The sequence below is a fragment of the Pundamilia nyererei genome, unplaced genomic scaffold (genome assembly GCF_000239375.1).
Source record: "Pundamilia nyererei isolate P.nyererei 1_Seehausen unplaced genomic scaffold, PunNye1.0 scaffold00119, whole genome shotgun sequence".
Classification (NCBI taxonomy): domain Eukaryota; kingdom Metazoa; phylum Chordata; class Actinopteri; order Cichliformes; family Cichlidae; genus Pundamilia; species Pundamilia nyererei.
This window is the reverse complement of record NW_005187520.1, coordinates 1,723,559-1,736,755: the sequence shown is the minus strand read 5'-3', so window position 1 is coordinate 1,736,755 and position 13,197 is coordinate 1,723,559. Positions and strand designations below refer to the sequence as shown.

The 13,197-nt window shown below is 41.2% G+C and overlaps 1 protein-coding gene across 9 annotated transcripts in view; it reads left to right on the top strand.

Annotated features, from left to right (window-relative positions):
- Positions 1 to 13,197, top strand: part of grip1 (glutamate receptor interacting protein 1) — a 63,354-nt gene that overhangs the window by 25,383 nt on the left and 24,774 nt on the right. For 3 of the 9 annotated variants that reach the window (XM_005742309.1, XM_013913195.1, XM_005742306.1), the window contains exon 1: positions 8,273 to 8,438. The exons of the other annotated variants lie outside the window; for them this stretch is intronic. In XM_005742309.1, coding sequence (XP_005742366.1) covers positions 8,384 to 8,438 — 55 coding nt within the window. In that variant the 5' untranslated portion in view covers positions 8,273 to 8,383. Of the gene's footprint in view, positions 1 to 8,272; positions 8,439 to 13,197 lie in introns of those variants that run through there. 9 annotated transcript variants of the gene reach the window in all.

The following is a 13,197-nucleotide window of genomic DNA, read 5'->3' as shown; positions in this document are numbered from 1 at the left end:
AAATCTGCATTCTACTATACTTGTGAGAACCAACAGTCACTATTGAGGACACACAACCTGGTCCTCACAAATTTGAAGGCATTTAAAGGTGTTTTTGAGGCTCAAAATGTGGTTTTTGTGTCAGGGTTACGGTTAGATTTAGGGTAAGGGTTAAGGTTGGGCATTCATTTTTAATGGTTAGGGTAAGGGGCTATGGAAAGCATTATATCAATGAAGGTCCTCACTAAGATAGCTGAACGGGGTTGTGTGTGTGTGTGTGTGTGTGTGTGTTTATCACAGCATGTGATCGTATATGAAAGCACTTTAAGGTTGGTTGACTGACACACACACACACACACACACACACACACACACACACACACACACACACACACACACACACACACACACACACCTTCTCCTCTCCTCACTCCTTGTTTAGGGTGATTTTCGTCCCGTATTTCCTCTTTGATTCAATTTGGTTTGACCTTGTTAACCTGGTTTATTGGACCGAGCATCTTAAAGAGTTCATGAATAAAACATTCACACAAAGATGACATCAGTTGTTTCTGGTCCTGGTCTGTAATGCTCACTTCGGCGTCTGCGTTTAGCCTCAGGAGGTAGAGCAGGTTGTCCGGTGAAGCCTCCATGCAGTCCTTTAAAGTCGAGTCCATTTAACCGTGTCTGAAACGCTCCCTCCTAGAATTCACCTTAAAGCACGACAGAAAATCAGCAAAGAGGGAGAAAACATTGTTACCTGCACCAAGGGAGCGCTGTGACCGGATTGGTTTGTCTCTTTGTTACCAAAATTATAAACCATTGAGATAAACGGCTGCACTTTATTTTTTTTTAAGTTGTTGTGAGGGATGTTTGTTTTTATTTTCTTTATCATTTGTAAATATTATACAGTCTCATGTCAGTTTCTGCTGATTTGAGTATTTTACGATGTATTGATTTGTGTTTCTGGACACAGATTTAATTTATTTGAACTCAAATGTTTCACACACCAGTCTCATATCTATTGATTCATCCAAGAGCAGAAAATAACTATTTTCTACTTGTAAAATGGCAAAATTGGAGGCTGGAAACTGAAAACTAGAAGATAGAAATTATAAGCTCAAGGTTGGAACTTTTGCAGACTAGATGCTAAAAGCTAGAGGCTAGATGCTACCTGGATGCTATAAGCTGGAAACTGTGTGCCTGAGTTTAGAAGTTGGAGGTTAGAGGCCACAAACTGGATCGTTAGATTGTTAATATATATATATATAATATTAATATGAAACTACTAGTTTGGATGTATGTATTAAAAACTACACAGTTAAGTCCTGAAAAATATGATGGTTTGAGTTAAAAGATAACTTATTTTCTTGGTTAACAGTGTGATGGGTCCTTTGATGAGTCTTGAATGTTTGTTGCATACATGCTGTGAAAAACAATCACTGTGCTGACTGTGACTGTGCTAACAAATGTAACAGTTCTATCCTCGTGAAAATGAAGAAATACAAACTTTTATTTCCCGTTTCATGATTTTTGTAAGTAAGAAATCAAATACCTGAACTGAGCTGTGGAGGAAAGACTTTTTGTAATTATGCTCTACAAAGCTAAACTAAAACTTTCACTCCCAAGGGCAGCAATTTGCCTTTTTTTTTTTTCTTTTGCCACATCACTATTTCCTCAGGTGGATTCTATTGTAAATAAGACTGTACTCTCAATGCCTGTTTGGCTCATGGCACCATCCTATGGTGCGAGTCGGTATTACGGGAAAGGGTGCCCCAGATTGAGTTCAAATGCTGCAGATATCCTTTCGACACAAGACACAGATGTTTTGGATATAAATGGCAAATGGCCTGTATTTATATAGCGCTTTACTAGTCGCTTAGGACCCCAAGGCGCTTTACATATCCAGTCATCCACCCATTCACACACTGGTGATGGCAAGCTACATTGTAGCCACAGCCACCCTGGGGCGCACTGACAGAGGCGAGGCTGCCGGACACTGGCGCCACCGGGCCCTCTGACCACCACCAGTAGGCAACGGGTGAAGTGTCTTGCCCAAGGACACAACGATCGAGACTGTCCAAGCTGGGGCTCGAACCGGCAACCTTCCGATTACAAGGTGAACTCCCAACTCTTGAGCCACGATCGCCCCTATAAAGTCATAGAAGTTGTTTCAGCACACCGTTGATCATTAATTGAAGAAGTTTTTAAGTATTTTAACTCACTGATTTACCGTTACTGCCATTACAGAGTTGGAGGATTGTTTTGTGTTGAACTTTGGTGACTGGTTAAAATGTATTTTCATGATTTTCCCGAAGCGTGTGTAGGATGGATGTAGTTCTTTGGTGTTTGTCTTCTGGTGTTCTTTGAAAAAGGAAAAGATTAAGACACCCTAAAGGATAAACCATTACATAGCACATAATAAAATCTTTTTTTGTTGCAGAACAAAATGGACCTGAACAAAAAAATCCTTATTTTGACATGAGAGAACGGGATGTGCAAAAAACTAAAATCATTATCCTGCACCACTCAAAACATGGGAAATGAACTGGGGGATCATTAAACCTAACATCAACCAAACTTATGTGGAATAGGTGACCAGTCAAAACTAATTATTGCATATGAAAGGTCTTCTTTTTGCCTATATTCGATACCAGGCTCATCTTTTAGCTTTGATTCCTGTTGAGTCATAAAAACAATCTCATATAATCATTTTGTAAAAACATAAGCAGAAACAATGAGCTGATTCTGGAATGGTTCAGGTGGGAGGAATGACATGAAGCTGTCCTTTAACCTCAATGTGTGGTTATATCCCTCCACTGTTTGTTTCATCACTTCACTTAATCACTTATATTAATAAATAAATACGAGAATATTGAGTATTTTTAGCCTTGTATTGCCAGTTTTGAGGGGCACAGGTTAAAAGTGTTGGTCTGCAGCCTCAGGCCACACCTCTAACTCACCTGTCCCTCTCGGGCTTGCCCGCCGCCCGGCCGCCATCTCCTCTCCGTGTGCTCGCTGATCTCATTACATGCTGAAACATTACGATGCATAAATTTGCACCTTAATGAAGTGACTGTAACACGGCGAAGAGTTCACAGCAGTTCTGTGCTGTGTGAGGCTTGTTGACACAGAAATATTTGCTAATTAAAGCTTTAAATAAGGCCCTCATTAGCATAACTGGTCCTGTGTTCAACATGATGGAGATTAAAGAGGAAAACGGGCTGCAGGAGGGAGGGCTGGCCCTCGAATAGTAATTTTGTTTCTCTTTTTTTTTATCGACTCTTGCTTCGGATTTTTCTGATGAAGTGGTGAAACCGTCCTCCTGTGTTCCCGGCTGCCGTTAGCTCTGCCATCACGCCCACATGCTCTCATGTGTGACTGCGTTAGATCCTCTCGACTCTGCCGGCCCACGTTTCCTTCTTTTTTCCATTTGCTCAGATTGAATCCGTGGTGGTTCGGAGGCGGCGTGCTTTTCGCCGCTGGATTATCTTTGCAGCCAATGAACACGCTCGACCAGAGAGGCGGAAAGTAGAGCAGAAATCCACCTTAATTAATCTGCAGGCCTCTCGGGACTCACAGCACTTTCTCCACATTATTTGGATTTGATGTTTAATTAGTTCTTTTAAATTAAAGAACAACGACTTCCTCCTTTTCTTTACTCTTCAGAGTCCTCAGAGTGTTTCCAGTTTATTAGGTACACGTATCTCAAACTAATGCGATAAATCCTGCTTTCCTTAAACTTCAATTCTCAGCTTTTGTTGGAGCTGCTGCTGACTTTTGTCTTTCTAATATTGTACTTCCTAGCTTTCTAATAATTTGAATTTTACTTTGTTAGAACATTTCTGTTACAATGTCACAGATGGGCAGAACTGACTGCATATGATTACTTAACCAATGGTTAATGTGGTTACTGGGTAACTGTTAATAGTTAAACAGCTAACAGTAACATGAGCTTAATCAAAGCTAACATTTATAAGTGTTCAATATTTTATGTTGTTCAAACAGGATCTTTAATGACCTCCTGAAACTCTTTCTAAAGTGTTGATCAGTTTTTTAAACTCCTGTTCACATAATCACCTGCTAGTGAGGGGAGGAGCTCTGTGTGTTTAGCTGCTGGTGAGGGGAGGAGCTCTGTGTGTTTAGCTGCTGGTGAGGGGAGGAGCACTGTGTGTTTAGCTGCTGGTGAGGGGAGGAGCTCTGTGTGTTTAGCTGCTGGTGAGGGGAGGAGCTCTGTGTGTTTAGCTGCTGGTGAGGGGAGGAGCTCTGTGTGTGTTTAGCTGCTGGTGAGGGGAGGAGCTCTGTGTGTGTTTAGCTGCTGGTGAGGGGAGGAGCTTTGTATGTGTTCAGCTGCTAGTCAGCTTAGCACAGACATACTTAGCTCCTCCTCACTGTTATTGAGAGGAGGCGTATATGTGTGCTCAGCTACTAGTGAAGGGAGGGACTGTGTGTTCAGCTGCTAGGGAAGAGGGGAGCTTGTCTGTGCAGTTGCTAGTGAAGGGAAGGGCTGTGTACCTGCGTGTTTGCAGCAGTTCTTGGTTGATATCGATACAGTTATGAATAAGTGTCTTATCTGATGGATACTGCCAGAAGGTTTTAGTATCATTTAGTAATGGAGTATACATTTTTGTGTGTGTAGAGCGACTTTCATTTAAACGTCCCTTCACAGATTGGTGTTTTTGAGACTAACGCTTGAGTGCTTTGCTGTAGAAGAAAAATGAAAGCTGACTTCATTGTAGAAACATTTAATTCTTTGCTATCTGCTAGTATGCACATCCTCTTGTTCTGCTTGACGTAGTTAACCATTTCTTCTCCAAACCTACCTTCAGTTGTCAAGTCAAGTCAGTAGAGCTGCTTTCCAGCTGTTACAATGCATCTTCTCTACTGAGATGAAAAAGATTAATTTCAAATGATAGTAAGTAAGGAGCAGTAAGTGGGAACAAGGCGTGTTTCAATTTTGTCCTGACTACTTTGAATAACCTTCAATAGGTGGAAATTCAGCATTGATATCTGCTTGAAGGGTCTGACAGCAAGTGTGGCGGCGGCAGTGACAGTTCATCCCATCTGTTCTTCACACACACGTGAACCCGTCAGTCTGACTGCGACCGTTAGCGCTAATTAAAGGTTTGCACATCCGTCCTCTCCTCCCCCCTCCCCCACCCACCTCTGTAACGGCATCATTAGCACTCTGAGTGTTTTTGTGAGTGTGTGGTGGCATGTGACGATGGCACAGTGACTCAAACTCATGTTTAACACACACAGACACACACACACACAGACACACACACACTACATGTCAGGGTTTATTCTCTGATTTGGTTGTTTTGAAATGCTGCCGGCTGTGATGATAACCTGTAGTGTGTGTGTGTGTGTCTGTTTGTGCGTGTGAGCCGGTGTGAACACTTCTTTCATCTCTCAAAAATCAGTCTTTGTGCAGCTCGGGTCGCTCGCTCTCTCCCCTCAATTATTCATCAGCTTGTTTCCATGGTAACAGCTGCAGCCATTCTTGTGTGTGTGTGTGTGTGTGTGTGTGTGTGTGTGTGTGTGTGTGTGTGTGTGTGTGTGGCATTCATTCAGTGTGATTCTGACACAGAAAACAACAGAAACAAGACCACATAAAACCAGAACTTGAGCTTATGATCTCACTGTGGGTCGATAAGACTTTTAGATCATGTTTTGTTACCATAATGACTAATGTAAAGCTTCAAAACATGTGCTACAGCCAATATAACGAGGGTGATGCTGTCAGGAGAACCGGCGTTTCTTGTTGATCTCAGTTTCCTGACAAGTTAAAAACTTCTACAGAGGAAAGACGATGGCGTAAAAAACCCTCCAAACTAAGGACCATTTCACCTTCCTTCTTCTTCATCCTCATTTATGCCCGTTTATGCCCTTATTTTGTTCCTTTTTTCACTGTATTATTTCCCTCCCCGATTCCCTTTTTCCCATTTTGTTTTTTTTCCTTCTCTGTTTTTTGGATTTATTTCATCCCTAGTGTTCTCCTATTTCCTGTCTATTTTCTTTCTTCTTTCTCACTCTTATGCTTCCTTCCTTTTTTCTCACCTTTCATCCTCCTCCTCCCCCCCCCCCCCCCCCTGATTGTTCTGTCCCTTTTTCCTTTCACTCATGTCCTTTCTGTTTTTTTCCTCAGTACTAAAACACATCACAGAGGGTCTCCACTCGTCCTGTGGCTGTTGTGATTCTTCTTTTTTTCTTTTTTTTTCTGTGTTTCAGGAGTTTGTCTGTTATAAAAAGCTAAATAAATTCATGTTGCAGTTCTTGCTGTTGTGCTGCTGCAGTGTCTCCAGCAGGAGGCGGCAGAGATCAGCAGCAGCATGCCTCATTGTAAATAACATGAACAAAAACGTCCTGATATAATAACTGTGCGTGTCTCTTTCTCACTCTCTCTCTCACACACACACACACACACACACAGACCCGCATTCACTGCAGTTATGGTAACATCACTGTTAATACCTTTAATACTCGCACACTGACCCTAATCCAGAATAATCTGCATCTGAAACACTGACCTACATGTCTGACCACTTCACTACCTGCTACTGGACACGCCCCCCAGGAGCTGACCAATCATATCATGTAAATCAGACCAGCTGCGTATGCTGAGTGGTAAGGGAAGGCTCTGAAGTACCTTTACAGCTCCCCGTTGAGCGATTTTAAAAGGTTTATCTTCGTCACCTCGCTCCTCCTGCAGACAAATCTGTTGCTGTTTGACTCCTGAAAACTGCGGCGGTGGCCGGAGGGCTGCAGACTCAGATTCCTCTGATTAAATTTTCAGTTTTAAGGGTTTAAACTCCAGTTTACACATCACAAGCTGATGTCCACAGAAACACTTTAAGGCCCAGTGTTTTTCCTTTGCCTTGCACTTCATGCTTCCTTCTTTCACTCACCATTTTGCTTTCCTTATTTCCTGCCTTTTTATTTATTTAAATCTTCACTTTCCCATTCCCTTCTTCATTCCGTTCCTTCTTAGTTCTTCATTATTTGTTTCCTTTCACACTTCCTTTCGTTTGCTTCCTTCTGTTATGTTTCAGTTCCTTGCTTTTCTTTTTTCCTTCTCCACTTTCTCATTTCCTTCCCTCCTGTTTTGCTGACCTCCAACCTTGCTGTTCTTTATCCATTTCAGTCCCTCTTTCCTTTTCTTACTTTAATTTCGTTCCCTTTGCTTTTTGTTTCCTTATTCTGTCTCCTTCTATCCTTTATTGCATCCTTCCTTATTTCATTTTATCTTCTTTTCATTTATTTCCATCTCCTTTATTGTTTCTTTCCTTCCTTGTTTCTTTTTCCCTTCTTTCTTTAATGTTCTTGCTTTCCTTTCATCACATCCCTTCCATTATTCCTTGTCTCCTTCAATTCTTCCCTTTTCTTCTTCCTACCTTTCTTCCCTTATTTTTCAGTCCTTTCCTCCATCCTTCCACTTTTCTCCTTCAATATGTCCTCCCTTTCTTCTCTCATTTTCTCTCTCTCTGTAATCCTTTTTCATCTCCATCCATCCGCTTCTCCTTTTCAGGGTCGCGGGGGGCGCTGGAGCCTATCCCAGCTGTCATAGGGCGAGAGGCGGGGTACACCCTGGACAGGTCGCCAGTCTGTCGCAGGGCCAACACATAGGGACAGACAACCATTCACACCTAATGGCAATTTGGATTTTCCAATTAACCTATCCCCACAAGCTGCATGTCTTTGGACGGTGGGAGGAAGCCGGAGTACCCGGAGGGAACCCACGCAAACACGGGGCGAACATGCAAACTCCACACAGAAAGACCCCGGCCTGATGGTGGAATTGAACTCAGGACCTTCTTGCTGTGCGGCAACAGTGCTAACCACCGTGCCACCGTGCTGCCTTTTTCATCTCCTTCCAGTTTTTTTCTTATTTCTTTGCTTTTTTCCTTCTGTTCTTTTATGTTTGTTCCTCCATTTTTAATTTTAATAATTTTCTTCAGGTCCCTTTTTCCATCTTCCATTTGTCTCCTTATCACAGTCGCACATCAGAATCCTTTTTATCTATCCTTCCTTCCCTCCAGCTGCACAAACACACATTACAAACCAGCACAGAGATATGGCAGCCTCTTTCCTCCCCTCCTCCTCCCGCTCCTCTTCATCCTCCCATCTGCGCAGACTCTTCCTCCACCCTCCCCCTCCCTGATTTTATGGAGGCGCTTCACATCTGCAGCACACTCTCTCTCTCTCTCCCTCCCTCCCACCCTCTCTCTCGAGCCTCAGGAAGCGCCTCGATGATGGTTTCTGTTTGAGGAGGAGGTCGTCGGTCATTCGGTCGTTTGCAGACGAGAGAGCGAGCAAGAGGATTGGAAGGTGTAGGGGTTTTTTTGGTGGCTGCACGTCTTCTGCATGGCGCTGGGGGGGAGGTGGCGCTCGGCTCGGCTTCACCATGATCGCCGTGTCGTTTAAATGTCGCTGCCAGATCCTGCGCAGGGTGAACAAAGGTAGAGAGACACAGAGGAACACTGGGAGGAAGAGGGAGAGAGAGAGGATGTGTGTGTGATGGAGGAGAATTTCATGTGCAACATACATGCAGGAGTGGTCGAGAGACATTTGCTGTAAACTGCTGACATTGAAAAGAGAGAGAGTGGCTTGTATATGACCAACGCCGGCTGTAAGTGTGTGTGTGTGTCTGTGTGTGTGTGTGTGGTGATGTAAATGATCTCCTGATGGATTCATTCAGTCGATGGCTGCAGGTTGCTGTGGGGCGAGAGACCCCTAGAGAGAGTGAGTGAGCGAGCGCGCGAGCATGGGGTCCTGTTTTCATGAATGTAATATTCATGGTTTGTATTAACAGGGAAGAGAAAGCAGGGCAGGCAGAGCCTGAGAGAGCGATCAGGATTATGAAATTCCTTCAGTTTGAAGCTTCAGGTGTCCAGCGTCTAACTTTATTCATCAATTTAGGCTGATCAATTAAATTTCATGACTCATTTGAGCATTTTTTTTTAAATTATATCTATCTTTCCTCCATGCACAGTCCCTCAATCGTATTTGAAAAGTTAAGCTTTTGCCTTTTCTGTCTTGTGTTACCTACCAGCAGGCGGCACAAGTCGCCGCTGTGGCGGTCCTCGATGTCCTGAAAGCCTGTCCTCCCTTGGTGAGATGAATTCGGTGTCTGCCGCTGTAGACCACAGCTGGTGATGGTGGTTCTACATGGCCACTCTAACCAGAAACTGCAGCAGGTGGAGAGCTGGTTAACATGTTACTCAGCTGAACAAGGACTGCGTCACCAGCTGCAGTCTAAGACAGCTGATCTGGAGTTTGTTCTCTGGATTACTGAATATAGAAACAGCTGTTTTTCATTTCTCATCCCTGAACCATCTAGTTTTCCTTATTAAGTTAAGCTCAGTTGTTGTCCTGTCATGTTTCCCTTCTAGCTGGCTGTACATTGCTGTTGTGGCGGTCTCAGTCTGAGACAGTTGACCTGTAACTCATCTACAGAATGGCATTAGGAGAATGTTGCTCTGCTATTTTTATTTTCCCTCGTTGGAAGAAAAAGTTGCTGCCCTTTCCGTCTTGTGGTTTGCTGCTGACTAGCTGTACGTTGCTGTTGTGGCGGTCTTCAATGTTCAGAAACTTCAGTCAAACTCTGTCTCCATTCTTGAACTCCTAACTGTTTAACCAGCTGCAGTCCAAGATGGTGGAAGCCTTGTTTATATTTCTTAGTGGACCTGACAGCTGAGCAGTCATTCCTGTTACACTTCTTTCAAGTTTATTTTAAGTCCATTGCCTGTAGTGCATTATAGTTAAAATCTTTAGGGTTAGGTCCACGTGCACCTGGTGACAGTAGCTTGTTCCACTTTCAAAAGTTGGTCTAAGCAAAACCTGCAGGAGGTTCATGTGCTGCTGGGCACAAACACAAATTCATTGTAAATCTGTAGGAAATGCTGGATATCATGTGGATGAAGGTGAGAATACCAGATGAAAGTGTGGTTTATTTCTGCTGCAGCTCTGTTTGCCTTAAAACCTCTAAATTATTTGATGATACACTCACCAAACCTGTTGTTGGATCCACGCTAGTCTGTTATCTGACAGAACTCCTCACACTCTGATTCCATCTTTAGGTGGGCTGGATACTTAGTGATACTATTATACCCAGCATAACAACAGTATCAGTACTGAGATTCTGGGCTGTATATATAAAAATGGTGTAGTGATGAGGTAGTAAAGCAAATCTGCATTCTTTCTAATTGCCACCAGTGGTGAATGCTTTGGTTCTGATATGAAGTCCGATCGTATTGACGTCTATGAGAAAATCAACCTTTTCCTGTAAATGCTTTTTTGATCAGTTTATGGTTTCATTCAGTAATTTCAGGTCATATTTAACACAACATGAAGTCCAGTTTCTAAATTATGTGGCGCTCCATCACTTCATAAACAGGTGAAATAAACTGTGAGGTTCACATATTTGAAGCTTTTAAATTGGTGACAAAGGACAAAAAGCTGCTTTAGTCGCTGACGTCCACATCTTGAGGAAGGAGTTCAGAGAAATTCAGCAGCCACTGTTTGGCCTCCACTTGAAAGCCAGGAAAGTTTGACTCTTCTTGAATTGCAGGAGTAGTTTGTTCAGTTTGTTGGCAGCAGAAGACATGGAGGAAACCTGGCTGGTCTCAGAGTGTTATCTTCACACAGCTGGGTTTGGCTCTGGAGTCCACCCAGCCTCTTTGATTTTTCTTAATTATGGAAATAAGAAGAAACACTTGAACATGCGGAGCCCTGTCCTCAACTGGAAGCCAGTTTATCTGGAAGAGCTGAAATCCTCCTTTTCCAGTAAATTAGACGAGGCTTCGATGACACCTCCTGCGCTGAGATAATCATACAGACAAAGAAAGTTTTACCCCTGCTGTGTTCAAAGTCTTCACAGCTCCGGTTTTCCTTTGATAGTTCTGCTGTTTGTATTTGTTTCTTTGGGAGATTTGACTTCTGTTCAAGGTCTGCTGAAAGTTTGAGTGTTTGGAGAAATCTTTGAATGTGTTGTGAGGAGCGTTATAAATATAATTAAAAATTGAGCTCCAGCTCTCAGTGGATATTAATTATACAAGTGAAAACACAGTTCAGCTTGTGGCTGTAAAACCTTAGATGTTAGCTTTGGGAGGTTTTGTAAATGAATGTAAGTGGAAGAGGTTTATTTTAAAAATCCATGAGCTTGGCTGAACATCCATGTTTTTCAGGTTTTTAAATATCAAAGTAGAGAGCCAACATGTGAATTATCTGAATAAATAAACATCTGCTCAATTGTACAGAGAATTACAGCAGTGATTAAATTTGTTGGTGCGTAAAAGTTAAATAATTAGTAAAAATGCCATTAAAACATTTTGGTTCATTTAGCGGTGCCAGCTCATTTGCACATTAAAAGATGTTTAAAAACGTAAAATATAAAACACTTTGCACAGTCAGTACTGACAATTAACCCAAACATGTGCATAAACCTTTAATTAAAAGTAAAACAACGTCTGTGCTCGGGAGGTAGGAAGTTTAAAAACCTGTACAAAAACAAATACATAATAATTTATGCTTAGGAAATTTAACAGTTAATCTCAGCAAAAGGTTTCCTACTAGTTTGATAATTGTTTCCTCTTTAGAGATGTGTCAATAAATGTTTTATCTTCTAAAAATGATTAACAAAAAATAACAAAAGTCAAGACTAACAGATTATGCAAGAGAATAGTCTGAATTGTATTAATAAACAATATGTAAATCTAGTAAAAGGTATTATATACATAAACCTCATATACTCTCATATACTCTTATTGTTGATATTTTTATATATGAATATTTACCATTGCTAATGCATCGTCACTTATTGTTTTATTTATTTAGTTTTGTAACTCAAATTTTTAGAAATCTTTTCATTTCCATCAAAGTATCTAAAACACATTGAACATATTTACAGTCTGGGTAATTGGAGAAAAAAATATTTAAAATATTATTTTAAAAATAATAAATTAAATGATAATAGATGAATACAATTTTTAAGTACTAGTGTTTGGACAGTGGTTCCAAAAACTTAGTGGAGGCAGAAAATGGAAAAGAGCACCTGCCTTTATATTCTGTCAGTTTCATATTCCATGTCAGACCACACTTCCTTAGTCTTTGCCACCAGTGATTCAAAGGATGTATTTATAGAAAACTGATGCTGATTGAGCTTCCTGAGACAGATTTAAAAAGGATGATAATACGTTTTCTTTATTACTTACGATAACTGCTGTGCTTTTCATGCAGCTCCTCAGCTGTAAATATCTCCATGATTCACTTTCTGCTAAACCCCTTGAATTCTTGAAAGGACTTAAACACATTTGCTTTATATAGATCTCCCAGTTTTCTAATACAATACATTTCTCACCCGTAGGTGGCATTTATTTTTAACATTTTCTTTTTTTTATTGTTGATTTTTCAGTTTTTTTGCTGTCATTTTAGTTACCTTTAATATTGTTACTTACCTAAGTAGCATGATGTACAGTTTTGTTTTGCTGTTTACTGCACATCCTAGCTGTTTATGATTTTTATTACATATAATAATCATAGATATATAAAAATAAATACATTTTGCAGACATTTGTGTATAAAACATGTATGTTTTTGTGCGTTTTTCTTAGTTTTCTTGCATTTATTATTGTTGCTCTTGAGCCCTTTCATTTATAAATTTTTACTGTTACCTGTCTTGCCTGTAGGTGGCGTTGTGTGTAATTTGCATTTCTATTGCAGCTGCTTAGTGATTCCTTATTGTCTGTTAGTGCTGAGGGCATTTTTGCAGACACATTTGACTGGTTGCATTTGTCTTGCCTGTAAGATGTGTTTATTATTATCAATATTGTTGTTGTTGCTATCATGGAGTCTTTTTTTTTTATATGTACCATTTCACAGCTACTCGTATTTTTCTTCCCTGATTGGACTCAAATGCTGGTTTCAGATGCTTGATATTTAAAGATGATGCGTGACCTCGTTTAAAGAACTGCAGCTCAATAATAGGAGCTAAGATTGTGTGCATGTGTGTCACAGGAGATACCGCAGCGTGTAGAATGTAGTATTATCCAGTATATGTGTGTATATGTAGATTGCACTGTAGATGGAGACAGAAAAAATGAGCTGCTGCTGCTGCTGTCCTACATCTGGAGGAGGAGGAGACTTAGCTTTCATCTTCAGTTTGTTATGGTGTGTGTGTGTGTGTGTGTGTGTGTGTGTGTGTGTGTGTGTGTGTGTGTG